At 40.1% G+C, this 14,051-nt stretch overlaps 1 protein-coding gene across 2 annotated transcripts in view; it reads right to left on the bottom strand.

Moving 5' to 3' along the window:
- PRPF18 (pre-mRNA processing factor 18) overlaps positions 1–14,051 on the bottom strand; it is a 54,723-nt gene that overhangs the window by 1,636 nt on the left and 39,036 nt on the right. For both annotated transcript variants that reach the window (XM_044226815.1, XM_044226816.1), the window contains one exon: positions 12,210–12,365. In XM_044226815.1, the coding sequence (XP_044082750.1) occupies positions 12,210–12,365 (156 nt within the window). The remainder of the gene's footprint in view (positions 1–12,209; positions 12,366–14,051) is intronic.

The following is a 14,051-nucleotide window of genomic DNA, read 5'->3' as shown; positions in this document are numbered from 1 at the left end:
TAGTATCAACTAGTATTAACTAGAACTCCAGTGGGTTCCAACAGAGAGTGAAGCCCAAAGTGCTGCTTTCAAGCACCCATGGTAGGTACCCAGATCGCAGCTCTCCAGTGCATCTAGAAAGTGCTGCATATGTACCATCCTTGCAAGAACTGAGAAAACACACAAGATGTTCTGTGTTCCATGCAGAAATTCTGTTGATGAGGGATTCTTGTTGAGAACTGAAACACGTGCATCTTAGAAACAATACTGAACATAAAAAGCAAGGAGCGAAGGCTTTTAAGTATAATGTCATTTTAATAAAACTGAAAAATTTTAAACAATACATGGCTTATAAATACACACAAAGCATGGAAGAATTATTTCTGAAAAAGGCAAGGCAATGGCAAATTCAGAATAACAGTTACTTCTGGGGTAGAGGAGAAAACAGTCAATGTTCTTCAGAATGTTCTAGTTCTTAAGCTGGGAACCGGTCTTTAGATATATTTTTTATTTCATAACTTATATATTACATGTATTCTTTTATATTACCAAGTACTACATGATAAAAACATTCTAATGTAAGTGTAAGAGCACAGTACAGCATCCCAAACCTAACCCAGCTATTCCTTCAGAATTCAGTCCAAGGACTCCCATACTGCCTCTGTTCTACACCTTTGGCATCTGTCACCAGGCTCTGGTTCTTCTCAAGCAACTAAGACACACGGGATCTCACAAATTTCAAGTGCCTGTCTCTCTAAACTGCAATTTAGCCCGTTCTTCACCAATCTGTAACTCTGTAGAGACTTGGGAATCGATGACAAGAACTGCCACTATTAGAATTCATTCGGCTCCCTGCAGCTCACCCTTCACAGATCCTTCTGTGATCTTTCAACATCCTTAGCTGGCATCTGGCTTTCAGTTATTCCTCTCGGTTTTCTCATCCACCACTGAGCAAATATACCCCTAAGTCATTATCCGAATTCACCAACAGGAGAGGGACAAGAGTAGAAATCTGCGACACATCACTACAGATCTCTCCAGAACAATTCTGGCAGAGCTCCGCCAATAGCAATGGATCCTATTCACTCTCGTCTGCCAGTCTACAAGCTTTGTTTACAAGGAGACGCTCTGCCCAATGTTTTATTGCGATCTATACATAAACCACCGCCAAGCATAATGGCAATTCATTTTAATGACCCACAAGGTACTGTTTGGCACAAATAAGTTTAAGGTTTCTCACCTTGGGTTTGCAAAAGCTGAAGCCACCCAGTTCCTATCACAGTAACAAGAACAATAAAATCCTATCACAGGCCAAAGGCTGGCTTCGGTCAGAGCTCTACCAGATACTGAATATGAAAATGTATATAGCACACTGCCTGCTACTTAACTAGGATTCTGTCAGGATTCAGTATCTTTCCTCAAAACAATACAACGAAATAGCATCTGCTCTTAAAACAAGAAAGAGCTTCACAGCCTATCAGGAAAAGCAGTGTGTGGCTATCATTATATAGATCGTTATACAATGCAGTAACACAAGGGTATATCTGGAAGTCTGAGGAGGAAGGGCCAAGCACAGCCTGGAAAGGCCCGCTGACGTTAACAGGGACCCAAGTCACCATCACGCATTTAGAACTCTTGCTCTGTAATTACCGAAATATGCAAACAACACTTACACTCAGGAAATCACCAAAAGCCAAACAAAATCAATAATGACAACAACAAAAGTCCCTGCGAAACCTCTTTGGTGCCACAGTTAACTGAACACAAATATACAACCCCTCAAATACACACGGAACTACAGCGTAACAGATCCAACATCTGAGGAGCATGATTTTCAAGCACCTCACTTAAGTCCTTCATAGATTCAAAGCGTAGCCACACGGTGCTAACTTAAGAAGCGGGAAGTAAGGTTGTGCTTCAGCTGACTTCCAAGGAGCCATCGGCAGGCAGTGCAGAGAGAGACCATGTCATTCACCTTGCTCCCCGCTCACGTCTTCTCGTGGTTGGCCCCCGGGGATCGGGGTTTGCTTCAGGATGAAGACCCTCCCCTCTCACAGGGCAGCTTCTCCCACTCGGAACTCTAACCATGTGCATGCACACATGTGATCTGGAGTCATGGAAATGTAGGTGATCACACTTGTGTGGCACCTTATACTTTCTGAACGAAGAGGTGAGAAGGCAGAGGGCTGAGAAAGACCGCGCCAACGAGATGCGAGCAGCCTTCGTCAGCCGCAACACGCCAAGGAGGATTATGAGCCACTACGAGGCCAACTGGTGTTCAGACTGCTGGAAGTAGTGTTCCCTGCAAGAAATGGAATCTTGGCTGTTGGGTCCTCATAGGAGATATCTCAGATGTTTACTTAACCTCACTAAGCAGATTCTAGGATTTAAAAATAAATACCAGTATCCTGTCTGAAATCTCAGCTGCCAAAAGGTTGTGAAAGTCAACAGTCTGAGTCATAAATGGTTACCACAAAACATTATGACCCACTTCTGCAGTAAGGACTGATAGTACGCAGCACACATTTTTCAAGGGGTGTAATGTCAGGACAGCATATGGTTATTTTCCAAATTGGAAACAAATCTTTTCAATTAGATCCCCCGGGATTTCCGTTTCCAATTGCTCAAGGATGCTTACACCAGTCAGACAACAAACTGCTTAGCTTGGCTTATTGCAAACAGCTTCCTAAAAACTGGTGCCATTTTTAAATGTAATTTTTTTCCCATGAAAGCAATACATTTATTTAAGAAATCTTTATTCAGGGGCTACAAGTGTGCCAAGCACGGTTTTCAGCTGAGAATATGGGAACAAAGCAGACAAAATCCCCACACTCATTAAGATTATATTCTAATGAGGGAACAGAGCCAAGAAACAAAAGGAATATGTAAAACACGTAATATTAGATGATAAATGTGATGGAGAAAAATACAGCAGGGAAGGAAGGGTGTGTGGCCAGAGGGCATTTGAGCTTTTACTCCAAGTGAACGAGGACACACTGCAGAGCTCTGAGCAAGAGAGCATCATCATCTGATTCATACTGGAACTGCCTCGCTCTGGGTGCTGTGCAGATCCTGAAGAGGAGCAAGGATATGGGGTGCCTGGCTGGCTCAGTAGAGCATGCAAATCTTGATCTCGGGGTTCTAAGTTCAGGCCCTATGTTGGGTGTAGAAATTACTTAAAAATAAAATCTTAAAAAAGAGAAAAAAGAACAAGGATACAAGCTCAGAGTCCAGACAGGAGACGCTGTAGTAATCCAGGTAAGAGAGGTTGGTGGCTGAGCCCCGGGGGCAGCCGTGATAGTGCGGAGAAGGGTCCTGACCACAGATAGACTCTGCATATAGAACCACAAGGTTTGCTGACACACAGGTTATGGGCTGAGACAGAAAAATAATGCCATGTTTTGTATACACACAATTATTTTTTTGAAGTCACATGCTTCTTAAATGATAGCAGTCCTCTGCCTCACACTTTCCAGTCCCTAATTCCAGCACCCCAGAGGCAACCACTTTAAATCTCCTGTTTCTTCTGGTATGTACTGATATTGACAGTGCCTGATTTTTCTTCTGTCTCAAAATCGTCTCTACGGACTTCCTACTGTGAAAGCTGAGATTTAATCCTCTTACGCCACACTCACTGGCCCTGCACAGGCATACACACCTAAACGCAATTCTCTTCCCCATTCTCCCCAATCGAAATTCCTAGTGAATGCAACATTCAGGATTTACTGCATACTGTCTACACAAATATTATTCAAAGCAGAGCCACGCAGCATATTGTGACGATATCTCCTTTCATATTTTTCTCTTTTTGTTTATGGAGATACCACCAATTCACTTTTCACCAGTAGACTACGCTCAATATGGCCAAACAGAACAGGTATTAAATCTGTTCCATTTTTCTCCTGGAGCCCTCTCTGTGTTCCCACCTAGAACAAATGAATTCCGGAGCTCCTTGTACTGCTGTTACCCTAGAGCATCCCTTCACCTCCAACCCGGCAGTTCCTTCTGATCCACTCCTGTCCTGGATCTTGTTTCCTGGACCTTCTCTGTTTCCCTCTGTCACGGTGATGGAGCACATCCTCAAGCAGAGGCAGTCTAACACCGTGCACTTAGGTTCAAATCCTCATTCCGCCACTTCCTAGCTGGGTAACCCTGCAAACTTCTCCATAGCTCAGTTTCTCCACTTGTAAAACAGAGAAATTATACCATCAACCTCATATTGCTGCTCCCAAGTACTGAAGTGAAGCATCCAGTGAGCACGATATAAATGTTAACAATGATTCCGGAGAAGGATACGTGGAGGTCACATTCTGAAGACATCCTGAGACTCATCTGAAAACATCTTTAGCCTATATTCACACTTAACAGGTAGTTCAAAGAAGAATGTAAACGAGTTGAAAATTATTTTCCTTGTTATGACACAGGTACTCTCCCACTTTCTCCCAGCTTCCAGAACTGTTAATGAGAAGTACGATAGCATTTGAATCCCTGAGTCCCTGTAAATGACCTGTTTCTTTTCTCCCAAAGCATTTCAAGTTTTTTTTTAATTTCTGGTCTTCCAGTATTTCATTATATTAGGTCTTGGTGTGAGAACTTTCATCCTCATTTGTTACGTACTCAGTGAGCTCTTTTCATTCTAGACACTTCGATCTTTCACCTCTGGGAAGTTTTTCTGCATTAGTCTTTATTTCCTACTCTCCAATTTCTCTGTTCACTTTTTCCTGGAATCTGAATACTGCAGATCTTCTAGACTGACTCCCTCATTGTCTTATCCTTCTAACCCTTTTAACTTTTAAATTTCTGTTATAATGTTTAATTTCTAAAATGTAATTTTGATTCTCTGACTCTTCTTTGTGGCATACTGTTCTTATTTCATGGTCACAGTCTTAGCTAAGGATATTAAGCAAGCTTTTAATTGAAGGTTTTTTTTTTTTTTTTCCCTGCTCCATCTTTCTCTGAATTCCTTGTTTTCTAGGGTTTATTTTGGTCTCTTTCACACTGTAAACTTTCTCTAAAGATCTGATGATCCTAGATGAACATTCATATTTATGAGTGAGGCACTGAAGAGCTAAGGGATACTCCCTGAATGGGCAGGGCCTGTCAGTGGAGGTTCATTTGGGGACAATATGGCAGCAAGCTAGTTTTTTTCATTGGAGGAATACTGAATGTTAAGTAACTGCCAATCTTTTCTCGAGTCAGTTCACGGAGAAGAATCCTCTCAATTCCTGAGTGGGAAGGTAAAAGCCCGGCTTCCAGTATCACAGGGATCAAGGGAGAACAGGAACTACAGGGCTCATCTGCCAATACACAGGCTCTCAGTTAAGTTTCCTCTTTTCACTAAGGCAGGTCACCATTCCTGAACAATACAGATCCCTTAGGAAGTTAACTGCTTTCTGCCAGAGAAGGGTAGGAGAGCCCACCTGGATAAGGGAGAAGGAATCTCTCTGGCTACTTATCCTAATTCTCAGCCACTCCCTCATTTTCAGCCCCATCCCATAGCCTGACCTTTTAGAAGAAGGGTCAAAGAGTCCCACATCTTGATCCCTCCAGATTCTACAGTTTACATTGATGGCTTCTTAATGATTCTTCCCCACACAAATTTAACCAAACTATTTTCATCAGTATGTTTCTAGAAAAATACCTGCATTGAAATAGAAGTCTAATTGATGAACTGTACACTTAAAAGTGATGAACATGGTAAATTTTATTTCACAATATTCCAAAAATCTAATTGAAAGTGTTACAGAATATTCTACATAAAGTATAAAGTATATTCCAAAAATCTAATTGGAAGTGTTACAGAATATTCTACATAAAGTATATCTGTATCAAATACAGATACAGTCTGGTGTATTATAGCACATGATATAGGATACAAATTCTCCATAATGAAAGCTGTTTATACCCAGATAAAAATCAATGAACCATTATATCAACCTGCAGCCACTAAAAAATGACCAATTTCTTTTTTTATTATTGCAGAAAACAGTAACTTTTTAAAACCAACTACAATCACAATTCTTCGGCTAGACTTGCCTTTTCATTTGTAAATTCTCATTAATTACTACGACTTAAGGAAGATTTTGTTACTGTTCTTAAGTAATCTCTGTACTGAAGTACAAAAAAGACATCTCATCTCATCAATTATTTCTGTCCCTATCACTAGTCTATACTCTAAGAACAAAGTCTTGAAAATGAAAGCACAGAGCCGTCTAGTGATACAGCCCAGGAATGTGAAAAGTAAGATCTTAGCTGAGTGATATTTTCTTCCTAGCTATTTAAAATTCTGTCAATGAGCTGCCAAAGTTCTGATAAAAAATGAATTAATACGAGACACTTAAGAATTAATCCTGACTTTGGACTGAAGGAATACTCACTTGACCTAAAACAGAATATTCAAAAAACATGTACTTAATAATGAAAAGTTAATTTCTACAATTTCAACTAACACCCATAGTTAGACATAAAAAGGTCAATCCCTCAAAAACTGTCTACAGGAATTCTTTTCACACAAGATCACTAAAAGCGCTTTCATCGAAATAACTCACTCTAGCCTTTTAAATAACTTACCTGGACCTCACAACCTGGGATGATGAAAAGTCCTACTGCAAGTATCAAAAGTATAAAATTTTTCAGTATCTGCAGAACTTAATGGACACCGAAACAAAACTGGTAACTCGGGACTCAGGGTGCCTCTGTGGCTCACAGTAAGAAGCAGAGCTGCACTCATTTTTCACTTGTCTGAATGCTCCTTTAAGAGAACGTATTTCTAGCTCATAGGCTCAACATTTCACAGAAAGTAACAAAGTACAATCACAAGTGAGAACTCCATTTTAAAAATAGCACTTGCCTGCTTATCTAAGTTAGGTAAAAATTTTTACTAACTGACCCATCTGGGGGAAGATTTCCATTATTTGATTACCAGGCTTTCCCAGTACAGGGTGATCTTTTTTTCTCAAGCATGTAGTTGAGAAATAGAAGATTTAGAACCCCAAGTTAAATGTCAGTTTAACATTTCAGTTGCCAGCTGAAAAGGAAACATGCACTGCTTAGATCAGCATTCCCCAAATGTGTTTCCACTGAACACTGGTATTCTATGATCTTAAAAGGTGACGTATGTGGTCAATAAATGCTAGCAGTATTTTTTTCTAAAAATCTAATATGGCAGAAAATATTAAATGGGTAAACAGTACAATATCACACAATAACCTGCATTTAAGAAATGGCAGGTCACAGCCAACAATGCCAGGAGGCAGCATGAAGCCACATGACCCACAAGTGTGACATATGCTTTGACGTTCAGGGAATATTTACCAGCTAATCATGAGACTGTCTATTCAATGTGTGGCTCAAGTTGTGACCACTCAGTGCAGTGACTAAAGTGTCTGTTTTATCATTTGGGGCAATACATGAATAAATTATAAGTTTACAAATGTTAGTATATACCCCAAAACCTGAAATATGGATTGAAATAACGAACAGAAAATGTTAGAATGATGTCTTGACTAGGGAATTTGCTAACTCAGATTACAGAAAACTGTCAGAGCAGACTGTTGTAGGACATTTGCCTTTTATAATGCGCGACTCTAAGAAAAATTATTCAGAATGAATTATTACTGCTTAATCATCTAATCCCCAGAGAAATCCTTTCTAACACTGTACACAGATCAATTAATCTAGATATATCAGGGATGTTACCAGCAGGAAACAAAGAGCGCACTCAAACTTGAAAATTCGATGGTAGTATTTCCCAGAACTTTACAAAGGCATGGAATGGGCAGGACGTGGGACCAACAGGAGACAGTAGAGTGCCCTGTAACTACCAACACTAGGAAGCAGTAGCCAGCCTGTGCTCTGAGAGGCAAGGAAAGGGGGTAGTTAACCGAAGCCCAGAGAGGGTAACTGTGTGCCGATGGCCATCTGGGAGAAGCTACGGCCTGGGGTAGGAGGTGCCATCATCCCTCAGTGACCCCACAGGGAGGAAGGCGGGGAAATAAATACCCCAAACTTGTGCTTCTGCCACCTACAAAAGGCCTTCCCGTCCCTGTCACTGCCTACCCATCTCAGACACAAGAAAAGGGAGCCTGTCAATGTTCATAAAAGCCAGGTTTCTCGGGGCACAGGACAAGGTGAGGAAAAGTGGAGAGTGACCTGCAGAGCGAACAGCCACCTGGTGTGCATTTTAGCTCTTCCTCCTCCTTGTCTTCACAGACAAGTAAAGAATGCCCAAGACGTGAACCTTTTCAAGAGATGTCTTTAAATGACTCAATTATAGTCTCTCAATAGCAAGAGCTTACTATAATCTGTATAAAAGAAGCTTTACCCAAATCTGGGCCAAAGGTTACATCTGTATTTGGCAAACAAACAAAGTTCTTGAAGTTACTAACACCAATTTAAATCTAACCCCAGATTTGAGGCTAGCTAATAAACTATACAGCTTTTCTTTGATCTGCATGGTGAAAAAACCCTCCCTGTGGTGTGTTTAATTTTTGTGAGCAAGAGAACACTTCAAACAACTTTCACAGTTTAAATTCTATAGAGGTTTACATAAAACCCAAAGATGAAATCATGGTACAATAAAATAGCCCCTTGAATTATTTTCAACTGTATTTTCTAACACAGATATTTTTCACCAGGATTTCTAAATAAAAGAATAATTATTCCATACATCTAAGATTCCATTAAATGATGTCCAAAAACAGGCAAAATTAACCTATAATAACACAAGTCAGAAGACTGGTTATTTTTGACGGCAGGAGGACTTGAGCTGGAAAAGGCATGAACAAATTTCTGAGGTGCCGTCAGAAACATTCTGCATCAAGATGTTGTTTTCTGTCTTGATAAATTATTATGCACACCAAGAATCACTGAGCTGTACAATGAAGATGAGTACACCTCACACACTCACTGCCTTTGATAGGTTAACTGTACCTCAATTTAGTAGAAATAGTTACCCTATTAAGAATTTCCATTACTGCTTACTCCACCAGTATCTTAAAGTAGAAAACGTGTGGGTCCGGCAGTTTCCTGGAGGTCAGCAAACTAGGGTCCACAGGCCACCCGCGTCGTTTCCTAAGTGTAGTACTCAGACTGCAGCCACCAGCTCCCGTCACACCCCAGCTGCGGGGTCCAAGAGGTGCAACAGACACCTGGGAAATGCAAAGCCTCAAGTATTTTCTATCCAATCCTTTAAGACAAAGTTTGTCAACCCCTGACTTAACCTTCAAATAATATATTTAAAGTGTTCCTTTTCCAAGGATAATCCAAATCCACCTCACCCAAACACCAAAGTAACAGCAGGGAGACTCAAAAGACCTTAGCAAATGAGTCCGTTCATTGCCATCAAGAATTTCATAAAACTCTCATGTAGAGATGGCAGTGTTTTTTGGCCTTGAGCTGATTCGCACCACAGACATCAGAAATCAGCATTTTACTTGTCCATACACAATGCTACTTTAATTTGGTGCCACTATTTTAAAAATAGAATCATTCAATTTTTTTGAAAAAATTAAGATATTTAGCATATTAAATAGAAAGTGGAAGATGGAGCACTACTATTATCCCTCCGAGGGCACAACAAGCTGAAGTAACTCCAGTACCAGTGAGGGTCATGCATCAGCTGACACCTCACACTAGCCTCCACTGTCCCCTGTTACAATGAATTGAGACAAAATGAAATCCTGCTTCAATTCTGCCTATATGAGAAGTAGGAAAACAAAAGACAGAGGCTCAAGTGTTTCTTACACACTCAGCTCACTCATTACTGACTGTCGGGGCATGTGAGCTTGCAACCTTAGGTTTAAGCAATGGCCTCAAGGAAAAAAGGCAGAGCAGAATCAAAGATATCCAAGGAGCAAAAAGGGCAACAATTAACCTGACGCTGGCAAACATCAAGTGGCAGGGATCTCCCTCACATATTCCCAGTGGCTCTCCTCCTGTCTCTGGGCACTTCTGTTAAAAAGCTTCTTTGTCCTATTTTTCAACCTCTTTTGAGTTTATCTGTAATTATTCAAAAATAAAAGTTTAATAAAAAGAAAATCACCATTTTCTTATACTGATTAAAAAAAAATGCATCTTCCTTCCTATTACTTCAATTGATCCTTAACTATAGGACAAGTTTACTCCCTTTTCTGCCAGAAAAGGTCCACCATTATCTACAGGTCTCTTGCTCAGATCCCCCACCAACAGTCTCCTTTCCTTCAAGACTACAAAAGTAACAAGACTTTCACATTTCTGGTCCTATACAATATTCATTCCATCAGCAAATATTTACTAAGCACACACCACTGAGTAAGGAACTGTTCTAGACTCTGGGTATGTTAACAGTGAACCATGTTCTTGCCTATGGAACCTACACCTAAATTATTATGTCTAATAATGTAGCATAAGCTACCATTAGATTCTGTAGCAGTCATTATCATACTCTTAATTTTACTGCATGTGTAGCCTACAAAATTCCCTAATCCTTTCTCATATCTACATTGCTCAGACTGTATATGCAAGCAACCAGTTCCCTGGATCCAATTTTTTTATGGTCATTCTTGCTACATATTGCATTTTTAGAATCTGTTCTTTCTTTCAGTCTGTCAAGAACTGCTGGAATGCCAATGTCCTTTTCCACCTTAACACACACCCTACCCTTATTGTCCATAAATCTGATAAATAAACCTCTCTATAGATAGAGCCAACCAAATCAATCATTAAAATGTTTTAACAGGACAGGATTGAGTGACTAAGAACCCCATGATATCTCACCAGCATCCATCCAAAGAGTCACAGATCCATTACCGAGTCCTGAGGCATCCTGCACTCAACCAGCTATGCGTCTACCTGACTGTATTAGCATATCAACATCTGTCCACGAGAAAAGTATTAGGTTTAGGTCAAACATCCTCCTAAAGTTCAGCCTAAGTCCAATTTTCCCTAATCATCTTGGGGGAAAAAAAGATAAAAAAGAAGATTTTTTTAAATGGGAAGGAAGAGTTGAAAAAGAAGACCAATGGAAGAACAGGTCATTATATAGCTTTCAAAAATAAACCAGGAATCTTTAAAAATGTTAAGATATATTTTTAAGAAGAAAATCGGTTTGTGGGGAAGTGGAAATCATGTTATTGTTGAAAAACCTAAAAGCTGTCCCTGAGACAATTTATGTTGTTATATGAACTTTTACACACACTCTGGCTTTGGCCATGGTACAGCTGAACACAATTAGCAAATTTAATCATCGGAAACTGTTTTCTATTGTTAAAGCCAAATGACCTTCCCCTAGCCCCACTGAAATAAAAGCTTTTTGCCTTCAACAGTCACTAGTGGTTATTAAAAAATAGAAAGGTCTTTGAATTTCAACAAGTATATTTGAACTCTATAAATTCTACAATTCATATTAGGGAGTCAAGTTGAACTATTTGAAAATGCTAATATATATGAATAAGGCATCAAGCGTGACGCACAAGTTAATCTTCAGCACTTGGAATTGAAATCACATAACAAGATAATTCATGAATATGGTAATAATTGCTCTCTGGCACAAAATCTGAAAGCACGTTATGCATTCTAAGCAAATTTTGCATTTTAAGTAAACTTCCCGAGTATCATCTTCAAACTTTAGAATTAGCATCCGGCACAAGTCCTTATACAGACAGAATCTGGGATTTTTGACAATTTGGCAATAGTGCTTTAACAGTTGACTTTCTTCCCCCACTAAGGAGAAAAGTTTTACCCAACAATAACGCAAACAAGTTTATGTGACGCAAAGAGGACCGTAAGAAAATAAACTATTAACCCTTTCACCCTGTTTGTGTCAAGAAGTATCATTAAATGCTACTGAAAATAATTTTTCATTAAAGCCAGATTTTTACTATTCATACCTTCTTTTTAGCCCAGTAGATATTAGATCTATCTGGAAAATGACAAAATGAGATATACTGCTAAACAGTCTAAATTTGTCCTGCTTCACCAAACTCCCAAAGCCAAATGAAACAGCATTATTCCAATGCCGAGGGAATTAAAGCACAACGTCTCATCCTGTCTTGCGTCGTATACGAAACTTACAAGGTTTCTCTTCTATTCTGTGAAGAGGTCTTAAGTGTAAGTACTTAAAAAAATTGGACTTGTGTCCTATCGTATTGATCCAGTTTGCTACAATTCTTCTCCTGCACTCAAAAACTGACAGTTTGGGAACTGCAGAACGTTAACCTCCAGAGCAACTTCTCTCCCTCGCAGTTGCTTACCTGAATATATTTCCGCTGTGTTTCATCATTTAAAACATGCGCAACATGCTTAGAAAAAATCTTTTCTCTGCCAGTTCTGGCATGGATACCAACCATGGTGACACCTATGGGCCAAGGGGCATTTCCAATGGCCATCTGAAGATAAGCATCATTAGCCTAAAAAGAAAAGTTTAAGAGATCAGGAAAACAAAAATACTGGCGTGGTCCCAATTTGTGAAGTATTTCACAGCCCCTTCAACACAATTTTCATCCATCTCTTGAGCATGTTGCAAGTATTATCATTTCCATTATTCAAACAAAAGAAATTAAAATATGAGGTGTCAGGACTGCCCTGCCCAGGACCACAAACGTCCATGGAAAACCAGAAACCAAAGCTAATCCTGTGAGTAAAAAGACAAACATTCCTTTGCAGCCTTTGTGCCCCCACAATGAATACATTTCAGATCTGGAATTACCAGGTAGGTACTTTGATGCAAGTCTAGTTTCGGTCTCCTCTAGACCCAGTCTTCTCTACAGGTGGTCACATGGAGGCTAACTGGTTTTTCAGAATCCAGCCTGCAACTATATCCACTGTCTGCCTCTGAAAGCTGAGGTTGGGGGGCGGGGGGAGGGTGGGGACGGCTGTGTGAGCTGGGACTATCACACAGGGTCCACAGCAGATGTGTAAACAGAGATTAAATACTAGCCCTTGAGCTGAATAGTTACTGGATGAGATCGTTTCACTGTGGCCCTTCTGCACCTCCCACCTGCCAAGAACCTTAAAATAAAAGCTACAAAATGTAAAGACAGAAATCAATGAAGACAAACAGCTCTTTTTCTAAACCAAGTCTGGCTACCTAGGAGGAAAAAAAGAATAAAACAGAAATCAAGTAAATTCTGAAAGACCCCTAGGGTTTCAGAGAAGCTCAAATAGCCAGGTTTTGAAGAGATTTTATTTTTAAAAACCAAATACACAATTGATATGCAGAGCTGATTTTAAAAATCAGGTACCACAAATAGGCTAACTAGAAGACCATCTTCTGCCCTGAAAGCAAATGTGAATTTGCGCTACTCAGTTTTACAAAGCTTAATTTTAAAGAGCATGTTACACACTTATCAGATTCTGACTTGTATCCATTTTCACACTGGTTATTAACTGATAAAATTTCCAATATTTAGTCTCCCAAAATTTCTAAAGAAAGCTGTCCGAATAGGTTATTAAAGTTTCTTGGTTCTTCTGCAGTTTACACAAAATAAACTTTCACCTGTTTCTCAAATATAAAAATAGAAAAAGCAAGGAGAGGAAAGGCATGCTTGCTAGTAGGCAAGTGATCTGATTTCTTTCTGCAGCGATGGTGACCTTATCCATCCCTTCCAAGGCAACTGTCCTTATTAAGTACCATGCAACTAACAGAAACTATCCAGGAATAAAATTTATAGGCACAAAACAAAAACATTTCCTTTGATAAAACAAACTGGCTCTCAGAGGGAGTAAAAACACTACGTTCACCTCATCAGCACAAGGTTCTAGCTGGGAGGCATGCCAGGCAACCCTCTGTTTACTACAGATACTCTGAGTACAGGAGTAAGCCCTGGCATTCCCCACTTTTCTGCCAGAGCCCCACCTACGGCTCTGGAACGGATAGGGGAACCACTGCACTAAAACTCCCTCCTCCTCACTCTTGAGAGGCACTACCACTAGACGCCTCCCTCTTCAGACTCTGCTGATGGGCCAGATGCAGGGGCACGTTTCCAATCCCCACTACTGGTACAGCAGGCCATTCTCCTTCCATTCCCTGCAGCAAGTGACAGCTTCCCACTCCCCTTCCTGAACTCCACTCCAGGAGCGCTGGGCTGCGGGGA

This window comes from Neovison vison, chromosome 12, assembly GCF_020171115.1.
Source record: "Neovison vison isolate M4711 chromosome 12, ASM_NN_V1, whole genome shotgun sequence".
Lineage (NCBI taxonomy): Eukaryota > Metazoa > Chordata > Mammalia > Carnivora > Mustelidae > Neogale > Neogale vison.
This window is presented reverse-complemented; position numbering and strand designations above follow the sequence as displayed.